Here is a 17,432-nt window from a genome sequence, read left to right as displayed (position 1 = left end):
CCAAGCACGGGGAGAACATGCAAACTCCGCACTGGAGGATTCGATCCCATGACCTCGCAGCTGTGCGAACGAGCTATTCACTCATCCATCACTCTTGTCCAACAGTTGCACATGCGCATTAGTGTCTTTGTCTTGAGCGGTAAAATAGAGAATGACGGTATCAACATTAAGTACGCGTAAAGAAAAAGTCTAAAGTTTGTGAGCATTTTAGCCAGGATACGGTAAAGCAGACCTTGTGTATAACGGCAGTACTTCGGTGACGCACAAACATTTTAAGGAAAGCATGTCGAACAGTTGAAAGGCATGTCGAACAGTTTGACTTGCATTGGTAAGATTTAAGTAACATTCAAGCAAATATGGTTTTGATGACATGTATTGTACATTTTATACATGTATTTTGCTATAAGAGAGCTTGAGCTTTATGATAGTGTGCCTGACAAATTAAACAAATTGAAATTATGTGAATGCAGCCTGAAGTCTGTTTGGTTTTATACTGTCATGGATTAAAAAGTTCTTTTGTTACAGACTTTTCACTTGACGACTGAATGTAATTCATAAATTGCACATATTTGTTTCATTAACTATTCGACTGCTGTTAATGGGTATGTACTTGGTTTAAAGGGATAAACATGTTTACTTGATGTTATATATTGTAATATCAGTTACTATTGTTGCAGTTTGTGTACACGCATGGACCCTTATAGATACGACATGTCGCAAGGGAGATGACAGGTGCAGACCTTTTGTGCTGTGGAGTTTTGTGCTTCATAGTCAGTTTTTATGTGCACATGATTGGTGTGAGTGATGACCAACGGTAGCTCTTGTGCAGATGTTTATACAGCTTGTTATTTTGTTGTTGAATTGGCGACGGGACTTAATCAGCAACTGAGTGCATCATTGATCACATCGATGAGCATCACGTTAATATTAATTTGTCTGTCCCTTTAAATGGACAGAGGGATTTTGTAAGGTTTATTGTTCTATATTCTTTATCAATTATCCATTATCGGTCAAATCATAATACGCTACAAAGCCAAGGGGCCGAGACTCTTGTTCTCAGCCAAGAGGCCGAGTCAAGGTCCTAGCCACAGAGCCATGCAGTGATCCGTGCGAATGCACCATTCCCGGAGGTACTGCAATACCGGGCCGATGCGCGGAGTGGACAGAGCAAGGTCTTATTCCATCTCCAGATTGCAAAAATCAAATCAACACATGCCGACACTTTAAAATTTTACGGTCAGATACTACACTTGATCTTAAACCAACACATGCCGCCATGTCAAGAATCTCACGTTCTGAGAATATCCTTGAGACTGGGCAGAGAAGACCCAATCAAATTCTGAGCTGTGTTGATTAAAGCAATTCTTTTTTATAATACAGAAAGTAAAAATATTAATATATACCCCAAATTCTACTAATAATGAGCAATTATTTTGAAAATGGGTAGCAGTTTATTTTTAAGGGGTGGATGACTCTTAAGATAAATCACACTCATCAGACAAAGTCAGCCTTAGAAAGTGCCAGAACTAGAGTGAGGTTAAATGAAGACGTGCACCAGTCAACACTTGAAAAAGTATATTGAGCTTGCCTTCATGGAAATGTGTGCCTTGCACTCTCGGAGTAACTCACATTTATTATATAACATAAGATCAGAATTACTTCGGGTATTTTTAAACACATGGCAGACAGTGACTGTCATTTACTGTATGTCGATTAGAGATTTGAATTAGCCTGTTTTAGTGCAATTAGTGCAAATCCACAAATTAAAAAGATTTCTCAAAAGGTCAACTGCCTAACCTTGCTAATCCTTAAACACAACGATTTATCTCATCTGACTAATTAACCAATATTCTTTGAAATAGCCAGGTTTCCGGTAACTGCATTTGCGATGGCTTCCATTTAAAGGTGTGCCCAATCCTTTTGCCCCAAGTCAGTTGGGACCAGCTCCAGCACACCTGTGATCATAATAAAAATCCGTCGAAAAAAAGGAAATAACAAATAGTTCTCTTTAAGTGTACCTGATGTGCCTAGGTCAGTGGTGTGGTTGAGTTAAAGGATAAAGTTAAAGTTAAGCCCTTATAGAAGTTCTGTTATTGGCAATGGGCCACTTGTTTGACTGACAAGTATGTAGGTTAAGATGAATTTATTTAGAGTTCTATGTATTTCCCCTAGGAAGAAAATCTGGTTGTATTATCATGATATCGTCCAAATCGACACCTCTAGGCCTTTTTTAAAATATGCAACATATTTCCTCGAATGTAAATCACATTCTAGTTCATGTCAATTTCATTTTCATCTTCAAGCACATGTCTCAAACTAATAGCCAGCAGGCCAAATGTGGCCCTCCACATTGTTTAATGTGGCCCACAAGACAACGCTAAGAGAAGGACAAGAAAAAAATGAGCCACAAACAATGACCTGCAGTTTTGAATACGTCCATTGGATGTCGCCAAAGCTAGGTACCCCTCCCAAAGCACCCATTGTAGCTATATTTGCTGACTACCATTAATCAAGCATGTGTACTCCACCTCTCTACTTTCAGATGTTGCATCTTGTTTTAATCATCTACAAATGCATTCTTGTTTTTGGATCTAATAGTTGCCGTGGCAAATTAAATGAAATTACAACATTATAAGACATTGCACTGTGGACATGAGATTCATAACTTCTAAATCACCAACATTCAAAATAAGTCGATTACCATATTTTGACAAGCATATGGTGCACTCTACTAAATGGTGTGGTTTTACGTGCGCCATAGCTATGTTTAACACAAAAATAAGGCACAACTGATGAAAGGGCGCAGGCTTAAAACACAATTTGCGAACCCTCAAGTTAGTCTAAAACGTTGTCACGGTGTCCTCTACTACATCCACAACAGCAACACACCGAACACGCATAGAAGTTTACCTATTGAAAATAGAGCAGGAGCAAAACTAAGTTTGGTTGTGCTTTAATTAAGCATTGGAAGTAAATAATCATCAATCAATCATCAATAGGCTGGGGCACGGTAAAACACAAGGTTAAAACAAGCACATAAGGAGTGGGAACAACAACATTTTCTCAATTTTCTAACATTCATTTCTGGCACCATGAGTAAAGAAATGTGTGATAATGAGATCAAATCTAATACTTTTGCACATCTGAATAACTAATGGTCAAGTGGGTAATTGATGGCACCATCTCCGCCGCGGTCCGGGTTGGATTCCCGTTCCATGCTATGGTCTCTAATCGTGATCAGCTATGTTGCACAAACGTTGCACAAATGCAGTAGTATTCTGTAAAACCTCATGAAGTAACGCACACATTTAAATACGGAATTATTTTCCAAAGAAATAAACCAAACTTTCAAATTGTTAGTCAATATGGGGATTTTGAGGGAGCCCTATAATCCGGAGGATACAGTACTTACCAGCCAGGACCCTACTTACTGTAGATCCCGAGATCAGATGTTCTCATGACAGTATGGTAAGTTAGAAAATGTAATACTTTTTTGTGCACCTTATAGTTGTGGAAATACGCTCAGAAAATTAAAAAGGTTGAATTTATTTAACACAATAAGTAAATAAAATGTAAGGAGAGTCATCCATTTAGGTTGTGTTGCTCTTCAGTTCTTACGTTATTTGCAACTGATTCCACAAATAGACATTTAGACCAAAAACACAGTTCGCCTATAGGGCACATTATATCTTCTGAAGTTCACGTCATTATTTCATTAGATGCAGCTGGCATTATACTGCCAATGACATCATAAGCTCTTTATGCTAAGAAGAATGGTGTGCCGCTGTGTTTTGATCTAGCTCGTCTTGGCTTATTGCCCTCCATGTCAATGTCAACTGCAAGCAGGTTAAAATTTGCGGTGTAGACAGAATGGACTAGTCAAACAGTGTTTTAAGACACGAGAATCAAGTTTTTGCATACACAAGTGTGTGCAGGTATTTGTGAGGGAAAGGAAAGAGTTACGCAGCATGTCTTTAATTAAAGGGGTTTAAAAGGATAATAACAATGTTTAGTGTCTGTAATGTCTCTTAATACTTTTGAGTCCATTAATCCAAAGTATATACACTACCCTTCAAATGTTTGGCGTCACCAAGACAATTTTGTGTTTTCTATGAAAACGTCATACTTATATTTATCAAATGAGTTGTATGATGCCTATGTTGTTTTGGCCATATAAATTTCTTGCTTTGGTTGATCATTCTTAGACATTGCTTTTTCTTTGCCCCTCTGTTTTAAAGGCAAATCTCTCAGATTTCCTCTTCATTGTAGATGTTGAAAATGGTGTTTTGCGGGTACTATTTAACCAAGCTGCTAGTTGAGGGCCTGTAAACTACAGACTCCTCTGTACTACTCGGGCTCGAGCATGTTTGTGCTGTTTCCTTAAGGGAGTAGTACACACCGTTGTAGGAAATCTTGAGCAATCTTTCGCATGGAATAGACTTAATTATTTAAAAAAAGGAATGGACTGTCAATTTTCACTAAAAGTTCTCTTTAACATAATTCGTTTGATGTTGCAATGTATCCTTTCATTTTGTACATTCCAGGAATGTTTCTAAGTGGTGTTCTGATAAGTCTGCCCTTGAGCCTACCTTACTCTTATCATGCAAACTGCAAAATACAGATAGATCCAGTCTTAACAGAAGATCTATTGTAAATATGTCCCTCCTTTGCTTGTGCCTGGAAAATAAAATTTTGGTTAACTTCATTTTCCAGCTCAGTTTCATTCATATCAATCTACGCCCCAGCCCTATAAAAACAGTGGTCAGCAATTTATCATAGCTTGCTTCTTTTCAGGATGACGTTGTCCTGATGCCCCAAGCCCAGATGAGTCTGTTAATTTCTTATTTTGTTTATTTGTAATAAACCCATCAACAGAACTGATATCTTTAAATCTTGTTTCTTGATTGAAATATTTGGTCAGGATCCCGGAATTAAACACAGAGTGTCAATGGCAGGGGTGTCCAAACTTTTCAGAAAGCGGGCCAGATTTGGTGAGCTGAAAATGTGTGAGGGCCGACGATTCAGCCTGGCATTCTTTAAAAGTCTTTAATAAATTCACCCTGCGTGAAAGGTTTGCAGTACTTAGTGATCAGCATTGCAAAACTGTAGCTTGCCTTTGCAGCATTTCAATTAAACTCGTAGAGCCTCATAAAAAAGTGCTGCTGTGCCGTTAAAACAGCTTCCAGTTGCTTAACCTTTTCACAGCATTCGTTTCCAGTTAGCTTTTTGCATTATCACGTTTTGTCTGGCACTGCTTCTTGATATTTTACTCTTGGGAAACAGCCAAAGTCTCTTGGCAGACATAGTTATTTCGGATTTCGGTAAAAGAAATTCTCAAATTTTCTGTTGCAGCACTCACCGTCAACTTCCCCTTTTTATTTACTGTCATGTGGGCTAAAATATTCACAGAAAGCCAAGGGCAAGGTGAACAAAAGGGCTACTGCCACCATCTAATGAAAATGAAATGATCTGAAATGATCTGCATTTTTATAGCGCTTTTTAAGTCAATGACTTCCCAAAGCGCTTTACAGTGTGCACCATATTTCCCAATAGCGGCCTTGTATTGCAGCCATGTAAGACGCTAACCTGCTTATTGGGGGTATTACGGGTTCAGTGTCTTACCCAAGGACACTTCGACATGTAACACGGACAAGCCGGGATTCAAACTGGGATCCCTTGATCCCAAGACGAGCGCTCTACCTCCTGAGCTACTGCCGCCCCTAAGGAGTGTACAAGAAAAGGTGAATTCTTATTACTTATTCTTATTTACATTGTGGTCAACATTACTGTTGGGCCACATATTATTTATTTTCTGACAAAGGCCACGGGCCAGTAAAAATTTGATCATTGGCTGTAACTGGCCCGCGAGAAGGAATTTGGACATGACTTAAAGCAGTGTTTTTCAACCAGTGTGCCAGGCACACTAGTGTGCCGTGAGATCTTGTCTAGTGTGCCGCTGGAATTTGCCCAATTTTATCTTTCCAAAAAATCAGGCCATTATTCAGTATTTTTGCTATCTTCAGACAAGGAACTGTAATAGTCATCCATATCAGTAGATTTTTTATATACTTTTTATTTACTAATTATCTGCTCATGAGGTAGCACAGTACATTTAATAACTTAATTTGTTTTATAAAAGGCTTGTATAATTAAGAATGCATACTGTATACCTGGAAATATATCAGAGCCAGGATTTGATAGAAAAGGACTTACGCAATAGACACACTGTTTCCTCCATAAGGCCGCCCTCAGGACATTGTACACTATGTGATCAAACAGTTTGAGGAAAAAAATGATGTCGACTTATACCTTTAATGTCTTGCCAAATCTTTTGTAACCTTTTCCGGAATGATATATTTGATAAGTTAGTCTTTTAAAGCTGGAATTTTTATGCAGATGAAAGATGTGATGACAACAATCACAAGGAGTGTACAAGAAAAGCTGTACTCAGTTTTTTGTAAATCAATGACACTTTAAATGGTTGCAGTTGTTTTCTGACTCACATTAAGTATCACTTTGAATGTGATTGGGTAATTATAAACACAGGTATATATCTGCGCATTTGTTGTTTGTGAGTAGTACAGGTCATAATTCATACATGACATACATTTAAAAAAAAAAAGATCTTGGTTCAACTTTTTGTTATTGTCGTAAAGATTTTAATCATGTGTTTAATAATTATTTTTTCAATAGTTAATGGGGTAGTAAGGAAAAATAGGACGTAGAAATTATTTGCCTGAAAAGAAGACGCGATAATAAGTCACGCTATATTATTTAATCGGCCGACGCAACTTGTTAGAAAGATTCTAAGCATTTATTCCACGTCGGAATAATTTCCTGTCACGAAGGGGGTGACCGGACCAGAACGGAGGCAGGAGGGGAGAACTCAATTGCGTGACGATCAAAACTTTTATTTACCAAAATAAAAGTCATCCAAAAACTCCGGGACAAAACAGAACAAAAACATTCTTACACTCAGAATGTTCAGGTACAGGTTTCCTCCGACTAAAACTAAACAGGACAGGGCATAACAGAACGGAAAAGGTGTAATGAGCCAACACCCGCAATACCCACAACCCAACCTTAAGTAGCAGCCACGGAATTAGCTGATCTGCTTCAGCTGGTGCCCAGGGGGGCGGGGCAGACCGGTCGCCACGGCGACCATGACAGAGCCCCCCCTTTAAGGGACAGCTCCTGAGGTGCCAAAAAGAAAAAATTACTACCTCACGCCCCGGAATGGTTCGACGCTCGGCAGGGGGGGTCCGGCGGGCAAACTGGACAGGCGAAAACAGACAGGCGAAAACAGACAGGCAGAACCGGCGAAAACAGGACAGGTAAACAAGGGAGTCAGACAGGCGGAATCAGGGGAGTCGGAATCCGGAAAGACAGGCAAAATTAGAAGAGTCGGAATCCGCACAGGACAGGCAAAATCAGGAGAGTCGGAATCCGCACAGGACAGGCAAAATCAGGAGAGTCGGAATCCGCACAGGACAGGCAAAATCAGGAGAGTCCGAATCCGGACAGGACAGGCAAAATCAGGAGAGTCGGAATCCGGACAGGACAGGCAAAATCAGGAGAGTCGGAATCCGGACAGGACAGGCAAAATCAGGAGAGTCGGAATCCGGACAGGACAGGCAAAATCAGGAGAGTCGGAATCCGGACAGGACAGGCAAAATCAGGAGAGTCGGAATCCGGACAGGACAGGCAAAATCAGGAGAGTCGGAATCCGGACAGGACAGGCAAAATCAGGAGAGTCGGAATCCGGACAGGACAGGCAAAATCAGGAGAGTCGGAATCCGGACAGGACAGGCAAAATCAGGAGAGTTGGAATCCGGACAGGACAGGCAGAATCAGGAGAGTCTGACTCAGGACAGGCAGAATCAGGAGAGTCGGACTCAGGACAGGCAGAATCAGAAGAGTCGGAATCAGGAGGGTCGGAATCAGGAGAGTCGGACTCAGGAGAGTCGGACTCAGGAGAGTCGGACTCAGGAGAGTCGGACTCAGGACAGGCGGAATCAGGAGAGTCGGACTCAGAACAGGCAAGACGGGACAGGCGGAATCAGAACAGGCAAGACGGGACAGGCGGAATCAGAACAGGCACGACGGGACAGGCGGAATCAGAACAGGCAAGACAGGACAGGACAGGCAGAATCAGGACCGGCAAACAGAACAGGCAAAATCAGTACAGGCAAACAGGACAGAATCAGAACAGGCAGAATCGGAATCTGACAAAATCAGTACAGGCAAACAGGCAAAAACAGGACAGGCAGGGGAGTCGGACGGGCAGGCAGGGGAGTCGGATTGGCAGGCAGGGAAGTCGAACAGGCAGGCCGGAGAGTCAAACAGGCAGGCCGGAGAGTCGAACAGGCAGGCCGGACAGGCGAAAACAGGACAGGCGGAGTCGGACTGGCAGGCAGCGGAGTCGGAGTCGGACTGGCAGGCAGCGGAATCGGAGTCGGACTGGCAGGCCGCGGAATCGGAGTCGGACTCGCAGGCCGCGGAGTCGGACTGGCAGGCCGCGGAGTCGGACTGGCAGGCCGGGGAGTCGGAGTCGGACTGGCAGGCCGGGGAGTCGGAGTCGGACTGGCAGGCCGGGGAGTCGGAGTCGGACTGGCAGGCCGGGGAGTCGGACTGGCAGGCCGGGGAGTCGGACTGGCAGGCGTCAAATCCTCCGGGGACCCCATTCGAGGCACAGCATTGGCCACGACGGGCGGGGCCGTGGTTCAAACGGGCAGGGAAGGTTACCTCAATGGGTGCTTGCCAAACGGCGTCCTCCAGCTCTCCCCATATCACGCTGGGATCGTTCGCTGAGTTCACTTCTGGTTGGCTCATTCTGTCACGAAAGGGGTGACCGGACCAGAACGGAGGCAGGAAGGGAGAACTTTATTTACCAAAATAAAAGTCGTCCAAAAACTCCGGGACAAAACAGAACAAAAACATTCTTACACTCAGAATGGTCAGGTACAGGTTTCCTCCGACTCAAACTAAACAGGACAGGGCATAACAGAACGGAAAAGGTGTAATGAGCCAACACCCGCAATACCCACAACCCAACCTTAAGTAGCAGCCACGCAATTAGCTGATCTGCTTCAACTGGTGCCCAGGGGGCGGGGCAGACAGGTCGCCACGGCGACCATGACAGTTCCGCTACTTGGTCGTGTCTCCTCTTTACATCTCTGTAATGTGCACGAGCACCGGCGAGACCCGATTATTAGTCACTTTTAGCCACACTCAAATATTCAATCTATTTATTGCTATTTATTAGGGAGATTTTAGGCCTTCATCATCGTCTCTTTCTCTGTCCTTTCGCTCTCTTTTGAGTGGCGCCATCTCTGTTTATTTTGCTTAGTATAAAGTTTGAAAGTTTAAATTAGGTAAAAGTACAATGTACAGTACGTTGCAACAACAAATCATATAATATAGTAACATAACACGTTTTCAAAATTAATAAATTTGATGCATAGTGTTTTATTATAATTGGAAATATATCATTAAGAACAAAAAGATCTGAAGAACCCTTTGGGAGCTGGCTCTTTTTAGAGATCTGAGACGAAAGAGTCAGTTCTCTAAAAAGAACCAAAATTCCAATCACTGCAGTATAATAGCGTTTGTAACAATACTGTATGTTGTTAGTGATGATTAAAAAAGTAAATATTAAACAATTGATTGAATAATAAAGTTCTTGTCGCGAACACTTTTTGCAGGTAGATAATGTAAATAAACACACACATAAATAGAATTGGAATTTGCTGTTATTTTCCCCCCTTAAATATAGCATGCAGTTATCTGTATTGGTATCAATCTTCAAAGGCAAGATTTTATCTGTTATCAGTACGATAAAAATTATTATATAATGATTTATAATTGTTAGATACCACATGTGTTTTAACAGGATATGTGTTTTTCTGACAGCTTAATGGACCATTCAAAAATGTTATCTTATCTTGTGCTTTGCCAATAATGACAGACGTTGTTGTCATTGGCTCTATTTGCAATGCAGACGGTTGATAACATGTTATTCTATAGCCACCAATCTTAAAGTATCCCTTGGGAGATTCAAATTTCCAGAAGAAAATGTGTCCACAAAGAATGCTTAGCAAAAAAAGAGAATGTGAACTTTCAGATCGTGAGAAGAGTACAGTGCATATTAACATTGTCTCCATTTCTATCTCTCCTTGATGAAACAAAATTGGCTTGTAAAAACGTCCGTCAGCATGTGTTCAGAAGATCGCGAAGACGATTGCTTAAGGCTAGGGGAACTTCACAGACTCATTCCAGAAGTAATGAAAGATCAGCGTGAGTTACGTTCTTGCTGCTAACACATGCAGTTGTACAGTGCAGTAGTGGGTCGTGAGGGCCTGCAAGGCCTTCTCTGTTGGCCTTAAAAATATCTGGATCATGTGATGTTGATTATATTTTGTCCATTGATACTTGTTTTTTACATCTTATTTTGTGTAGAACATTTCAGAGAACATATTTGAGTGGTGAGACGTATGTATCAGTTTTTCATGTGGAAAACTAACCCAGTGCCACGATTCTGTCACTTGCCCGCTAAATGCCCTCACCTACTCTCACTCCTCCAGCCCCAGATGCCACTCGTTTCCTAATTATCCCTCTCCATATAGCAGCACGGCGGCGCAGTGGTTAGCGCGTGTGCGGCACAGTTCTGAGGTCGTGGGAACCTCCTGCGTGGGTTCAAATCCAGCTCCCGGCCTAACTGTGCGGAGTTTGTATGTTCTCCCCGTGCTTGCGTGGGTTTCCTCCGGGCACTCCGGTTTCCTCCCACATTCCAAAGACATGCATTTCAGGTGGATTGGCTGGTCCAAATTGTTCCTAGGTGTGAATGAGCGAGTGAGTTGTCTGTCCCTGTGTGCCCTGCGATTGGCTGGCAACCAGTTCAGGGTGTCCCCTGCCCACTGCCCGATGATTGCTGGGATGGGCTCCAGCACCCCCGCGACCCTACTGAGGATAAGCGGTGCAGCTAATGAGATGAGATATTTAAGTATTTCATTCTCGTTCAGTCTTTGTCAGTCCATTAGCGAACCTCAGCACATGCAATCCAAACACTTTTTGACTATGGCTCCCGTTTTGATTACGACCTGTTCCTGCATCTTGCCTGATTCCGTCCCCTGTTTCCTGTATCGATCCCCTGTCCCTGGCTTCCTCTCCACTTACTTGACTTGCTTCTGATCCCCGACCATGCGTCGTTCTCCTGTCCCGGTTACCCGACTTGCTTCCGATCCAAAACCACGCTTCGTTCTTCTGGCCCGGCTACCCGACTTGCCACCTGTCACCGGCCGTGATGGCTTACTGTTCCTCCTGCCCAGCGAGCACCAGATCTCTGTCTTTTTTCTCTCGCCCTAACTTCCCCGATCCCTTAATAAAACATTGCGTGAAACGTTGAGCATTTGGGTCCACTGCTAGTACCGGTCGTGACACCCAGACCCTAATTCCGGCGGCCCCCAAGTAAATTGACACCCCTGCTTTATAGTCTTCTCTTATGATAAATTATTTTTAAAAATGCAATTATTTAAACTTCTTGTGTCTGCGGACTGAAGAAAACGAATTCTAAAAGTATTATAACCAGTAATGTATAGGCAAAAATAGCAGAGAACTGCCTCTATTTGTTTTTTGATAGGATCTTACAAGTGCTTGTTTTGTTTATTCATTAATTATTTATTATTTTGGCTGAGTAACAGCAGATTTTAACGTTGCCAGAACATTTCAGAAGTTGTGCTGGCTTGTGAAAAGTGCTTATTTATATGGACAAATTATCACTCACCAAGAAGTATCTGGAATGAATTAAAGCAGCACATGACTGGAATATTTCCCAAGATTATATTATCATCTGGAGTATCACTGAAAAAGCTAATGTTAACTTGAGGACAAGCTTTAATTGAGACATCTGAGTAGGACTGTAACTAACGATTATTTTAATAGTCAACTGGTCACCGATTAACGAAAGTCGAATAGTTGGATAGTTATTAATCTTTTCCTATATTTAGCATAAAGTTTATTTAAGATGTCGTAAATAATAATAAACACAAGAAAATGGGTATCATGAAAAATACACCTTTCATCGCTCATACTGCAGATTTGTATAAGAAATAAAAACGATTCAAAAACCAGTTAGGTGCTCGGTCAGAAGAGCCATAAATCCATAAAAAAACTTTTTGAGGTACAGGCAAATAAAAATCAGGTGGACATTTTTGATCCATGTAAACCAGGGGTCTTCAACGCGGTGCCCTCGGGCATCACGGTGCTCCTTGACACAGCTGAGGTGCCCGCGGACTTGTTTTGAAAATACCTCAGCAGTGCTCTGTCATTGTGATTTTTTAGAAAAATAACTTTTTTAGTGGTTGACCGAGTCTTTTTAACCTTTCAAATACTTAACCTGGTAATAACATATTAACATAGTAAGAAAATGATAAGTTGTTATCTTAGAAATGCATATCAAACTAGGTGCCCTTTGTGGTAATTAGCAACAAAAAATAGCTCTCAGCTTGAAAAGGGTTGGAGACCCCTGATGTAAACTAAGAACCGGCTCATTAGCACCAGTAGAAGAAAAAACAAAATCAGTATTATCTGCATTTTATGAAGTAAATTTAGTGGCCAACTGCAAAGTCCAATAGTCTGTCGTGATTGCCTAAGTGGAGCCACCTGGGGCTATCGTTTGGCGCGCTTGAGCGCGATTCCTGATTGGCTGACGTTCTCTACTTAAGCTGTCTGCGTCCAGAGATGGACTTTTGAGTGTACTCTTTGTATCCCTAAATGTTTCTCCAGACTACAAGGTACCCACGACTTCTCTTGCCTGATTCATGCCTGCCTCTCGTTTTTTGACCTATTTCCGTTAAGTTTTGCGACTTACTCTCCCGCCCCGGCCATCGACTTACCCGCTAAGCTGCACCTTCCGTCTCCCGTCACGGAGCTGCCATTCCGCCCGAAGAGGCTGACGACCAACAAGCGCCGACGTCCCAAGCCAGCTCCAACAAAAAACTAACGCTATTGGATCCGAGAGTCTGTTCTGGTCCCTGACATAGTCTAAAATCCAATAGTTTTAACAACTGTGGTGCGTCGTTTTTAACGGTTTGACAACTGCTGTTTGTTCTTCAGACTGCTTGCATTTAATTTCAAATACATTTTTAGGACACAGACGACCAAAACGCTCATGCTCTTTTTTTTTTTTTATAGTAAACTATAAAATGTACAATGCATGTTATTAAATTCGTACTGGCTTGAATGTCACTGTTGCGATGGCGCCCGATTGGCCCCGCTCGTGTGGCGCCAGCTGTGGCTCATTGACAGATTGGCTTTCCGTCTTTTTAAGCTCATTGCTCTCATTTTTTCTTTGTCAACCTCTGCCCCGCACGACGTGGGTTCTGACTCGGTCCTGTTTTCCTGTTGGTATTTCCAGTCCAGTATTGTTCCTTTTTATTTTTGTCCTGTTTAATATCGATATCCAGTTTCATTCCCGTCTATTTTTGTCCTGTTTATTATTCTCTGTAGTTTTCGTTCCCGTCTTGTTTGTCCTGTTTATTTTCTATATCCTGTTTCATTATCAATCCTGTGTGTCCGTCCTGTCAGGTATCAACCACATCTGTCCGATATCTACTCGGGCAATTGGTATCGATCTCGTCAGCCTCTGGCTTCCTATCATTTCACGCCAGACTGTTGCCTAACGTGCATGACTCCCCATTTCCTGTAAAATAAAAGGCTTGTGTGAGAACATCACGCGTTTGGGTCCTAAACCTGTTCTGGTTAATGACATTGAATCTTACCGAGGTATGTCAGTTCAACTATCCAACATTATAATTGTGTGTCACCGAGTTGCTGCCAAGCTACGCTAGGACCGCTTTGGAAAATTTGCAAGTCGTTATTTTATTCGACATAAAATTGTATTAATCCTTCCAAACTTGAAATGTTTTGGTACAGCATACTTGATGTTTTATGCCGCGGTTGCATATGTGCGACTCTCGGCAGAGATTATACTCATGCAGAGATGCCTCAGTGTGTTGCTAAAACATGTCTGACGACAAAAGTTGACATCGAAATCCACTTTCGACTACTAAAGATTTTTGTAGAAAACGTTGACTGACCGTTGCAGCCCTACTTTTGGATCACATTATCTCTCATATAATAAAAACGATGACACTGAAGATGAAATGTCCTGAAAACCAAATAGCAAAACAAACAGTCGCTGCTGTGGAATTCAGACTTGACTCTTTAAGGCGTCTGGCACCGCGCCAATCGCAGATGAATCTCAATAGGTCATGAAAGGATTATAGAGGTTCAACATCAATGTAAATACAACAGAATGTGTACTTCTGTCACTCTATCAACAATCCAGAGAAAACAAACACTCATGAGAGAGCCAAGCTTCCTGAATGTTGTGTTTGACTTTGTCTAGATGGCACAGTTAAATCCTCGCTTGAGATGGAATATGTATGGATTGCATTTAGCCCCATTTTCTAGTTTAACAAATGCTATTGAAAACATCACTATTTGCATGATAAAGGGTCCGTCAAAGCAAAACAAATCTTATATGCAGATGAAAGTATAAGCCTTACTTAGCAGTTCAATACGTTCAACTGAAATTAAATAATAAAACATTGTGCAATCAGGTGCAATCACTTGTTTTAAGTGTGTCTCAACACCAAGTAATTGGATTGACTCCAATTCTGCAAAATGACTAAAGACGACCATCCATCCATCCATTATCTGGACCGCTTATCCTCAGTAGGGTTGAAGAGGTGCTGGAGCCCATCCCAGCTATCTTCAGGTAGCGGGCAGGGGACACCCTGAACTGGTTGCCAGCCATGTGCAGGGCACACGGGGACAGACAATTCACCCGCTCATTCACAACTAGGGACAATTTGGACCGGCCAATTAACCTAACATGCATGTTTTTAGAATGTCGGAGGAAACCCACGCAAGCACGGGGAGAACATGCAAACTCCACACAGGAGGTTCGATCTCATGACATTAGAACTGTGTCACACACGCGCTAACCACTGCGCCGCCGACTAAAGACTTGTGCTGAACAATTATTTGATACACAACAGAAAGGAACGGTGCAGTCAGTGTTTGCAAAGTCCAGCTTCTCAAACTAGCATAAATAGAACAAGCATGAAAAGTCTGTTGTTCCAACTGCCAGGTGTGTACTTTAAAGGGACCGTGTGTATAATTTGACTAGATGTCGCTGTATTGTCCAAAACCATACTAAAAGCCACAAGGAAAGGATACCTACTACGAGAACGAAAGTGACCAATCCGCACTATTTTTCTTTTAATCGTTTGCACAGCTTTTTGCAAGGTTTATGGTTTTTCGAGTACCTGTACAATGATGTCAGCGCCCTCTAGGGGAGGCTCATGTTTTGTAAAATAAATGTGAATTTGTCAACCTGCGAGAATTTCAAAATAAATGTTTGTACAATAGTTCATGTATTTTTTCTTATTATTTAATAAAAATTTTGTTTTAAATGAATGAAGCTTTTTGACCTTTTTAAACACTAAGAGGCACTAAATTATGCCCACTTAAAATGTTTTTTGACACCAAATTTGGAGTTTACTGTAAAACTAAGCCACAGCACAAAAAAAATACCTGCAATGGATCTCTAAATACAAACTATGTCTTATTTTCTGTACTATAAGGCACACCCAAAAAAACGAAATTAGCAAGAAATGTGCCTGATATTATAGAGGTACACTAGCAAATGTTATCCTTAATTAATCATTTATTTGGTAAACAAAATAAAACCTTTTACACAAATTATTTTTGGTTTTATTCTTTGTAGTCTGTCTTGATGTGAGTAAATAAGTGCTACGTTTTGTTTGTAAGGTTTATCATTGCTTGATAAGGGGAATTGCAATTATTAATTTGGGGAGCGGGTGCATACTTGTCAACTTATACGTTTGCCCCATATTTTACACATTTTTGATCTTTTCAAATTGTGTAGGCTGCATAATTATTTCTAAAAATTTGTAGTTTTTGTTAGACCAATCGCCTCTTATCCAAAACATTTCTGTCACTGATAGCAGACGACAACGTCATCATAGAATATTGTCGCGGTATTTTACATAGTCTTTTTGTTGTGAGTAAATAGGTGCAGCGTTGTGTTTGTATTCTTTATTACCGCGCAATAACAGGAATTACAATCATTAATAAGAGGAGCAATTGGGTGAGGTTGACAGGTAAGCAAGTCCACAAACTATCCAAAGTTAATGGTACTTATATCAAAGACTATAATTAAGAAATAACAAACATTAAGCAAGCAATTCGGCTAAAAATAAAACAAATAAGCCATTTTTGTGTTATACTCACTACACAGCTCATTCGAAAAAGTCATTAGAATGCCATAAAACATACAATTATTTAGATTACAATGGAATTCCAATCCACCATTTTTTGAAATGGCAAATAATTTAATTCACAGTTTTTTAGCTATATTTTTCTGAGTATTTCTTACCTGTGCGCAGCATCCCAGAGCCAGACTCTCCTCCGAAATCAGGCAAAGATGAGAAATCATCGGGGGAGCCTTTGCATATGCTAATGAGGCTAATGAGGCAAATGAGGCAAAGTATCCACTGAGAAAACATCTCCTTCGAGTACTAATGTGCAAATTAGAGTTATCTCGTCCTTATTTATTTAAAACAAAGTTACTGTTCTCTGTCACCTGCCCAGTTCTTCTTTCCACTCCGCCATCTGTTCTCCTTTGTAGCAATGTGTCATTCGCGAACAAAGAGGCTTTATAAGCCAGATCTCTGAAGTGAACAACTGTGGCCGACTCTCTACCAGTCAGAAGGCAGATCACTTGAAGATGCATTTCAAGGTACATTTTTCTTCAGGGATTCTAGATGGTTGACTTTAAATTATTGTATTATTATTCATACCATGATTTTCACTATTTTACCAACTTTTTTCCAAACCTTTAATCATATTTAAACACTTTTCAGTTCATTATCATACCGTTAAAAACTTTTCAGTACTTTTTGTATGTTTCACTATTTTTTCCACTACATTTCAGTACTTTATTGTACTTTTTTCCATAAGTTTAATATATTTTCACTACTTTTCAGAAGTTTTTTGTCTACATTTCAGTACTTATCTGTGCTTTTCAGGTCATTTTCATCCGCTTCTGTACCTTTTCCATACATTTAAAAAATATTCCACTACATTTCTGTATTTTTTCTGTGTTGTTCACAGATTTTTAGTACTTTTTCCATACTGTTCACTATTTCACTATCCTTTTTTTCGCTCTGCCTTATTTTTTAAATTATATTTTATCTCCCTTTGTCTATTAGCTTTTTTCTACTTTTGCACTTGCTTTCCCCCTATTTTTCTTTATTTTATTTTTCTTCTTTTGCGTTTTCTCTTTAACCATTTTTGTGTTTTTTGTTTATTGTTTCCCTTTTAAAGTCATTTTGTGAATTATT

General features: G+C 40.9%; 1 protein-coding gene and 1 non-coding gene across 2 annotated transcripts in view; both read right to left on the bottom strand.

The window, feature by feature from the left end:
* LOC148351068 (uncharacterized) overlaps positions 1–16,602 on the bottom strand; it is a 136,416-nt gene extending 119,814 nt beyond the window's left edge. The window contains exon 1 of the mRNA XM_088320028.1: positions 16,466–16,602. Within this exon, the coding sequence (XP_088176154.1) occupies positions 16,466–16,595 (130 nt within the window). The 5' untranslated portion in view covers positions 16,596–16,602. The remainder of the gene's footprint in view (positions 1–16,465) is intronic.
* On the bottom strand, positions 1,109–1,291 carry LOC148351069 (U2 spliceosomal RNA). The gene has a single exon (XR_015847139.1). It is a non-coding gene; the product is annotated as a U2 spliceosomal RNA (small nuclear RNA).
* Positions 16,603–17,432: the final 830 nt, after the last annotated feature.

This window comes from Urocampus carinirostris, chromosome 16 (genome assembly GCF_059441175.1).
Source record: "Urocampus carinirostris isolate Australia breed hairy pipefish chromosome 16, RoL_Ucar_1.0, whole genome shotgun sequence".
Lineage (NCBI taxonomy): Eukaryota > Metazoa > Chordata > Actinopteri > Syngnathiformes > Syngnathidae > Urocampus > Urocampus carinirostris.
This window is presented reverse-complemented; position numbering and strand designations above follow the sequence as displayed.